General features: G+C 37.6%; 1 protein-coding gene across 15 annotated transcripts in view; it reads right to left on the reverse strand.

Moving 5' to 3' along the window:
* LOC145258331 (transcription factor 7-like 2) overlaps positions 1-10000 on the reverse strand; it is a 764652-nt gene that overhangs the window by 182897 nt on the left and 571755 nt on the right. For all 15 annotated transcript variants that reach the window (XM_080116483.1, XM_080116497.1, XM_080116489.1 and 12 more), the window contains one exon: positions 1-23. This exon is cut by the window's left edge and continues 68 nt beyond it. In XM_080116483.1, coding sequence (XP_079972609.1) covers positions 1-23 — 23 coding nt within the window. The remainder of the gene's footprint in view (positions 24-10000) is intronic.

The following is a 10000-nucleotide window of genomic DNA, read 5'->3' on the forward strand; positions in this document are numbered from 1 at the left end:
GTACATTGGAGGTCGTGGCAACCCTGGAAGAGAATAATGATAATAATAATAACTAAATAATAAAATAACAAAAAATGCAAAAATATAGGTTAACTAACCCCCCTTCCAAAAAAATGTAGTGCTGGCATCAACTGGCACCCAAATAGTCGAGACAGTTCAAGGAGGATGGAAAGGCCAAGGAGTGAAAGCACTAAGTAAACTTTCACTGGATGAGTGTGAAAAGGAGTCGAACCTTGGGAAAGCTTATTGCCAGAGTTACAAGAAAGTCGCTACTTATCAAGGCCCAAAGGCCACTTGAGTGTATGGGGAGGTCACTGAGAGAACAGCTTAATGATGTTTGGTGATGGAAATTGGATAGAATTTGATTATTTAAGGGGGTGGATCATCAAAAACTTGTTTACATTGGACTTGAATGAAGATGATCATGTGGGAAGCAGGCCAGGGAAACAGAGTTCCACAGTCGGGCAGTTCTAGGAAAGAAACTTTATTAATAGAATTTGAATTAGGTTTAGGCACAGATAGAGAGTGGGGAAAATTGTTGATAGTGGTTGTAGCTAGACGAGTGCTTTTGTGAAAATTTGTCTCACCCATAGATTGGAGCTCAGACGAGCATTTGCCATGAAAATAACGATAAAGCAGAGACAGGCTCGCAACGTCTCTTCTGCGGGAAAGAGGGTGCAGGGAAGAGAAAAGGGCATCACCTACTAGATTTCGAAACCAGTTTGGAATTCTGTCAAGGCAGGATCGACTGCTCCAAGCGTCTCCTGCCCAGATGTGGCAACAATACTCCATTTTAGGATGCATTTGGCTTTTATACAAGTAAAGGATTGCGTTGGGTGTGAAATGCCTTCTGGAGCAGTGGAATGATGTAAGAGGTAGAGTACTGTAAATCTGGGGAGTCTTGTTGTCATTCATATTCCAGGGAACATCACCAGCCAGTGTCTGTGAATAATCTCTGGGGATAATAATTTGCTTTATTTGAAGTAAAATTAAATTCTAAAACCGATAGTTTAGGGATTTGAAGAGCCGAGACAAAAAAGAAAAGAAAAAGCTGAGATTAGGATTAGTTTCTCTACCATGTGGAGAAAAAAACAAAAAACTTTTTCCTAAAAAAAAACTCCAACTAGTTTCAACTAAGAAAGTCAAAATTAAGAGAAATAAATTGAGTGTGCATATGGTGGGAAGGGGGCAGGAAGTCATTCTTTGATGTCACGTAGCTCCCGTACCCCCCCTCATGACTCGTCTAAAGTCTTAGCCTTCACGGCAAAATTAGTATTTTCAGTTTTCAGAGAGAACTTTAATAAGATGGGAAAGTAAGTGCTCGACTGAACTCCAATCTATGGTCTCTCCCCATAAAACGTTCACAACAAATACTCGCCTAGCTAAAACAACCGCCAACGACTTCCCTCACTACGTCCAAAACTAAACAAAAAATTCCATGAGCAGAGTTTATTTCCTAAAACTGTACATTTGCGTTTGTCTGCTTTCTAAGTCAACAGGCTATAACTTTTGATCGTTTTTAAGAGGCTAAAAAGTTGTGTAGTAGTAATAGTAATAGTTTCTTGATATAAGCAGCAGCAGCAGTAGTAGTAGTAGTAGTAGTCTTTGCAGTCGAGTGATTTTCGCGTTTAATTAATCAGTGGTTGTTTCGGGAGGGGTGGGGGTTCATCTGGTCATTTAAAATGGATAAATATTTTGAGTTGATTGCAAAATTGTTTCCCCTCAGAAAAGTTGGGTGTGGCCGACCGGTGGCATGGCGGGTGGGGGTGGAATTAAAGAGAGGACAGATTCCCAATTAGAAGAGCTAAAATTGGTAGAGCTGAGCTTTAACTAGGATGGGAGGGGATGTGGTCAGATTAGTATCCCCCCCCCGCCTCAACACCTGCCCATCCACACCGTTTCATTAGGGAGAGGTTAACTGGGTGCTCTCGGGTGGGGTGGGTGGGCATTAGGGGGTAGGGGTCTGGATCCGTTTGAGCCAAAGATTAAAATAAAAATGGCAGTCAGCAAACGATGAATCCAATCAAAAGTCGATGAAGGTGGAGGTGGAGAGGAGGGGGAGAGATGAAATGAAATTTATTTTATGGCATAGTGACATCGAAAGGAGTCATTGGTGTATGGATGGCAGAGTGTGAACGATTTTGTTTTCTTGTTTGTTTCTCAGGAAGAAAAAAAAATGTTGTCAACTTTTATGATGAAGAAAATTTTGTCTTTTGTAAGGTTGAAAGTGTTTGGTGTTTGGAGAGGAAGGGGAGAGGGGAAGGAAGAGGGAGATGAAGGACAAACGAAAAGATAGGGACAGAAGAGAGGAGAAAAATTAAGGGCAAAAAGAGAGAGGGAGAGAAGGGAGGGGGAGGAAGAGAAAGAGGTGGGAAGAAAAGAGAGGCGGGAAAAAAAGGGAGACAAGGGAGGAAAAGAGAAACAAGACAAGAAGAAAGAGACAAGAGTAAAAAGAGAGGAAAGGAAAAGAGAGTGGAAAGAGAGAGAGATAGGAAAGAGAGAGATAGAGGGGAAAAGAGAAATGAAGAGAGAGGGGGAATAAATAGAAAGTGAGAGGGAAGAAGAAAGAAAAAGAGAGAGAGAGAGAGGGGGAGGATGAATGTGAGAGAGAATAGAAACGTATGGAACCAACAAAGGATAATAAAGAATAAAGGCAGAAGAGAGAGAGAGAGAGAGAGAGAGAGAGAGAGAGAGAGAGAGAGAGAGAGAGAGAGAGGGGGGGCGGAATGAAGAGAGACCATGATTGGTGATGGTCACGGTGGGTGGTCACTCGAACCATCTGGCAATTTGGGATTTATTAAAATCAAAATCAAACGCCGATTATTGCGTCTTCAAAGTCTTGTGGCGGCAATTAGCTTTGCAAACGAGGTCGGCTAATGGCGTCCCCGGAATCGGTTTAAGACACACGCCCCCCTCCCCCCGGCTCGAACTAGCGATAATCTCTATTCAACTCAAACACATGCAAATAAGAAAAATAGATTTTCTATGCGACAAACTCTTCATTATGCCTGTCCGGCATCTTTATTTTCATTTTTTTCTTTCTTTCTTTTTTTCCGGTTTTGCTTGGAATGGAAGAAAAAATGTATAGAAAAAAAAATCAATCATTCGAATATCAGGGGAAATTGGAATTCTGTTAAACAATGGCGATAAATGTGAGCATTATTATGAAGAATTTCAAATCAAAAGATTCCAAAACGGAAAATCTCCATCTTGGCACTTTTGATAATGTGGCGGTCGGAGGGGCAAGGATCGCTATCACTCGCCACTCGGAAACTTCCGGTGAAATTGAGAGAGAGAGAGAGAGAGAGAGAGAGAGAGAGAGAGAGATGGTAATGAGAAGACAAGAATAAGATGAGAAAAGTTTTGGATAAATAATGAGATATCTATGAGAGGGGGAAAGAGAGTGTATGATAAAGGAAGAGAGAGGTAGATTGAACCCGATAGACAGAGATAAGCATGGGGAGAGGTTGAGACCGAAATATATATATATGAGAGAGAGAGAGAGAGAGAGAGAGAGAGAGAGAGAGAGAGAGAGAGAGAGAAAGAGAGATATTTGATCAAGAAAAAGACAGAGATATTTAGATCAAGAGAAAGATATTGAGACGAAGATATATATATATATAGAGAGAAAATAAAAAAGGAACAAACCGTATTATGTGTTCACCAACGTTTCGTCTTTATTTCGAGACTTCCTCTGTATATATATATACAATCTTATTTCATGTAAATACAGTCATATCTTGCTACGATGTGCAGACTGTTTCGATCATATTAGATATCACCAGGCAAGAAAAATTAAAGTACAAAATGTGAAAAGGTTGTAGACCTTTTCACATTTTGAAGAGAGAAAGACCGCCATGTGTTGCGATGGGCAAAATTAAAGTTCTTGTGGGTTAATTCCGAAGATCCTACTACTTCCTTAACCCTAACCCTAACCCTTTCAATTCTCCCTTCTTAACCCCCAACCCTTCTCTTCACAGAAACATGATCTTCGGAATTAACTTAAATTCATAAGAACTTTAATTTTTCCCATCGCCACTCATGGCGGATCTTCTCTCTTCCAACCTTTTCAGTTTTTGTACCTTAATTTTTCTTGCCTGATGATAGCTAATATGATTGAAACGGTCTGCACATCGTAGCAAGATATGACTGTATTTACTTAAAAAAATATGCATAACCTGCTCTCTTATGATTGAGCACTATCAACGACCATTGTTAAAATTCAATTATTTTCAATTTTTGGATATCTTCCCACCGGAAAACTATATATATATATATATATATATATATATATATATATATATATATATATATATATATATATATATATATAGAGAGAGAGAGAGAGAGAGAGAGAGAGAGAGAGAGAGACCGAGAAATAGAAATATTGAAACTTAGAAAGCGAGAGGGGTGGGAGATTGAGGTGAAGAGAGAGTGGAGAGTGAGACGAATAGAGAAAAAGAGAAGGAGAGTGAAATGCAGAGAGAGAAGAGGAGAGTGAGATGAATGGAGAGGGGGGGAGAGATAGAGAGAGAGAGAGACGAAGAGAGATTAAAGATTAAGTGTCCGTCATCGGGAAAACAAAAAAGGCAAATAGTCACCGAATTTCAAGTCACCTTAAAAACAGGTTCTACCATTTTTTGTTGGTGATTCGGGTGGAAGAGGAAGAACGGAAATAAATTTATGGATTTCTAACTCGGACGTTTATCGCAACAAGAACCGACGCCAACGATCTCGGCGTGTGAAGAATCCCAGAGATTGACAACGAGAAATGTAAAGGAGAAACTATAAATAAATACAATTTTTTTTTAATGCGCCGCATCGTCATCATCATCATCATCATCATGATCGTGCAGATCAATGGTTATTGATTAGGGCAAATCCAAAAATGAGCTCTCCTTCTCCGGAAACAATTTCCGTACAAAAGTCTTTTCGGAGAGATATTGATTGCGTTTCCATTGCAGCAACGGACATGCGTGCATGTAAAACGGGGGGGGGGGGTCCAGTGGATAGTCGACGCGGCACCGCTGGATTAATCTGTATCTGTAACAACTATTCAATCCATTGCACCAAAACGGATCAGCGGATAAAAATGGATAGAGACGTGAAAGGGAGCGAGGAAGGTTCGGAAAAATACCCCCCCCCCCCAAAAAATAGATGTTCCTCCTTTTTCTGGATTGCTTCTGGCCGAAATTTACAATTCATCCCATAATAATTTGCCTATTAGACTCGAAGGCTACCATACTGTAGTCAGCCAGGAAACAGGCCAGTGTAACAGTGTTCCACAGGCAGGCATCTCTGGTAAAGAAGCTGTGGTCGTGGAATCTGCGTTAGATTTAAGAGAGAGAGAGAGAGAGAGAGAGAAAGAAAGAAAGAGAGAGAGAGGGGGGGAGAAATTGTTGATAGTTGTTGTAGTTAGTCAAGTGTTGTTTTCTTTGTGAAAGTCTGGGAAGAGGGGGAACCATAGATTGAAGCTCAGACGAGCACTTGCCATGAAAATAACGACAGAGCAGAGGCAGTCTCGCAATCTCTCTTATGTGGAAAAGAGTTTGCATTAAATGATGACAGTGCACAAGACACGTAAAACAAAGCATAATTTATATCAAACGCATTACAATTAAATTCTCTAACTAACTAGATAGAAAAGTTCTACGAATAACATCCAAGATGAGAATGGTAATCAAAAGATTCCAAATGACATCATCATCTCAAAAATTCCAAAACCAAATATTTTTGTATCGGACTCAGAACTTGAGAATTTAGAAGTGGACATTTTATTTTAATCACACACACACACACACACACACACATATATATATAAGAACCCCAGGATACGCCGGCTCCGGGATACGGTTAAAAAAATTTACAGTGTTTTCCCGACCCCTAGTTACAGTATTTGCCCCGCCTTACGGTGTTATTTATTTGTATTTATTTGCTTCCCCACCAAAGCAAATTAGGCACAAGGCCGTTGTTAATGTGGGGGTAAAAACCAACTCCCCTATAAGTATGCAAAAAGGAGGCACTCTGGTTACCAAAAATAATAATTGTCCCAGTATAGAGGGTTTCCTCTCCATTGACTGGTACAAATTACCTTAAGTGCAGCACTGCAGCAGCATCTGCAGAACAGATGGTATTTATTTGCTCCCCCACCGAGCAAATTAGGCACATGGCCGATTTTTAATGTGAGGCATGAAGGGAGGGGGAAGGGAAAAAGGGGACCAGCTCCCGAGAGGTGGGAAATGGGAGCTGGTTAAAGGTCAGGCATGTGGGGTTTCCCCCACATCTGGTCTTTGCTTGCAGTATCTGCCGGAACAGATACTACACTTTGATCCCGGCCCGAAGATTCGATTATATATACATGTGTATTATATACTGTACTGTATTTTGTTACTAATTTTTAATATGTACTGTATAAAATTTTGCTTAGAGAGTGAGAGATGCGGGTAGAGAGTGTGCGACAGATGGATGCGGTGAGAGATGGAGAGAGAGAGAGTGAGAGAGAGACGAAGAGATTAAGAGAGATGGAGAGAAGGAATAAATAAGAGTATGGTAGAAAGAAATAATGAAATAGAGGGAAGTTTTACCAAATATCTGTAGAACAAACTTTATATTTTTTAATTCTACTGCTACTATCCATGCACCCGGACAACACAGGATAATCCTGCCTGTATAGATTAAAAAGGAATGAAAGAAAGGAAAAAGCATAAAAAAAATGGAGGGTCGGACATGTGTCTGTTTTTCATGGCAGTCGAAAAAGACATTAGAAAGATAAGAGTAGGTAATTTTGAGAGAAGGCCGAGCGGTCGACGACGAGATAAGAAAATTTAGTTTTATTTATTGACAAAGTAATTATGAGTAAATTGCCTGCCACACACACACACACACACACACACACTGATGAACGCAATGGAAAATTACACACACACTGATGAACGCAATGAGAAATTACGCACGCACACACACACACACACAATGCGTATAGAAACGATTAAGTAATTAGGAGATCGGGAAAAGGGTAGATAAAAAATTCCGATTATTATTATTATTATTATTATTATTATTATTATTATTATTATTATTATTATTATTATTATTATTATTAATTGAGTCATTATTTAGGCACGTCTGATTGACCACGACACAGTTATTCTTTTTTCCGATTTTTCCGGATATCTTTTCCATTTGCCTAGCGGTCTTTTTAGTTTCAACAAGCATATAATATAAAATGGCGCCCAAAAGTTGTTGTTCGGCCACATTCTTCTCAAGCGCTTTCTATATCGGTTCATCCGATTATCATCAGGAGCGATTGTTAAAAATTAAAAAGACCGCTAGGAAAAAGATATCCAGAAAGATCGGAAAAAGAATAACTCTGTCGTGTTCAATCAGACGTGTACACACACACACACACACACACACACACACACACACACACACACACCGTGGATTCCTTCAGTCTTGACAGACTATGGATACCCACTGTAAGGGTGCCTGCAAGATAAATTTGTGTCGCAAGAGTTGCGCAATCTCCAACCACGTCTCCATGCTGAGTCATCATTGTTGCATACCAGTGGCAAGTTGAAGTACAGGACAACTGGAAACAATGCGGAGATAAGCGGAGAGCACATACATCGCCTAGAATTCCCAAATGGTCACCCATTTGGTATTAGCCAGGCTCAACGTTGCTTAACTTCGGTGATCTGACGAGAATCGGTGTTTCAACACGATTATTACATATAGGTCACTCACACACACACACACACACACACACACACACACACACACACACACACACACACACACACGATGGACTCTCCCGTCGATTCCAACGCATCAGCTTCTGCCACACCAACTAAGTTGCCTGGAAATCCATACAGGTGATTTTTTTTAATAGCAGTGAAGGCTTTGTGTAGAACCAACCCCACTTTGTGGTATTACTGCTAACCATTGCCGGTGCAGATGACTGCATGTTTTTACATCAGAGTTTCCTTCTCCTAGATGCATGTCCTAAGGAAGACTGGTGGTGCATCAACCTGGCAACGCCGGATATATATATATATATATATATATATATATATATATATATATATATATATATATATATATATATATGGCATATGTATGTACGTATGTATGTGTATATATATATATATTATATATATATATGTATGTGTGTGTATATATATATATATATTATATATATATATATGTATGTGTGTGTATATATATATATATATATATTATATATATATATATATGTATGTGTGTGTATATATATATATTATATATATATATATGTGTATATATATATATACGTATGTGCATATATATATATATATACACGTGTGTGCATATATATATATATATATATATATATATATATATATACATACATACACGTGTGTGCATATATATATACATACACGTGTGTGCATATATATATATATATATATATATATATACACGTGTGTGCATATATATATATATATATATATATATTTATACACACGTACATACATACATACATAAATATATTGGATTTTTACTATATCCATCTTTTCCGTTTTTCTCGTTTCCTGCTTTCTTAATCTCCTTTAATACCTATAAACTGTCACTAACTGTTTGATAACCTTTTTGATGCATGTATGATTAATTTAATACTTGTAGTTTCCTTTAATGCATTAACCTGCAAAATTTATTGTATATTTTGCAAACCTCTGATGAGAAGAACTGCATTCTCCGAAACTCCATGGAATAAGATTTTTCTTCTTTTACGTACAAGTAAAACAAGAAAAAAAAACCCTCAATATCCTTGTCGAAATCGCTCCTAATGTAACTATCACTAGACGTCGCATTTCTATTATGGTACCTAGCAGCTTCTCTCCTCTTCTGATGAGAAGCATTAGGCTTCGAAATACCATGGTATCAAAACTTCTTACTTATCCTACACCTCTGATTGTTGTTTCATCCTTATTGAATACACGAATAAATCGATATGCATTCGTATATATTTTTATAATGTCGTTTTCTTATTCGATTGACATTCTAAATAAGCTCCAAAGCAATTTTGTTGAGATTTGCATTATCCTAATATGTCTCCTCTTAAAAAATTGACCTTGTTCTACTTTTATACCCCCCCCCCATATATATATATTGATATATATCAGAACTGGTAAATAATGAAAACTTTAAGGTGCTCAATACTATTGCAGAGCAAATATATATATATATTTTTTTATTTTATTACCGTTTTATCTGTTTAGTTACACATGTTTCCGCTACTGAATAGTATTAGTGATCCAGTAACTTCACCAAACTTGGACAGAAGTGGTTATGATATATATATATATATATATATATATATATATATATATATGCTTTATTTTTTTATTACCGTTTTATCTTTTTGGTTACATATGTTTCGGATGTTGGACCATGTTTACGATCCAACAGCCTCGTCAGACCTTACAGAAACTGTAAAGAAACTGTAAGGTCTGACGAGGCTGTTGGATCGTAAACATGGTCCAACATCCGACACATATGTAACCAAAAAAATAAAACGGTAATAAAAAAAATAAAACACATATTTGCTCTGCAATAGTATTGAGCACTCTCTTCAGGTTTTTAATAAATATATATATTAAGTAAAGCAATAAATCTATATCTATTTTTATATTATCATTTTCTTATTTTACTGATACTCTAAATCTATCTATGTGTGTGTGTGTGTGATGGAGTTCATACCTCACCCACACACTTATACTCATTGCAAGGGTGTTATGACTGATGAATGTTTTTTTATTATTATTATTTAAGTTACAATAATCGCAAGGTGATCACTTTTCCTTTATTTTCTTTTTATTTTACATGTTGTGCTTAATATAATGGTGAATTTGTGTCTGTATATTTACCGAAAATTAAAAATATTATTAAAAAATAAATGCCGGTGCAGTTAACTATAATGATCGATCCCTATGCACATTTATTCTGACACACACACACA

The sequence above is a fragment of the Euprymna scolopes genome, chromosome 33 (assembly GCF_053919585.1).
Source record: "Euprymna scolopes isolate OS-2025 chromosome 33, ASM5391958v1, whole genome shotgun sequence".
NCBI lineage: Eukaryota > Metazoa > Mollusca > Cephalopoda > Sepiida > Sepiolidae > Euprymna > Euprymna scolopes.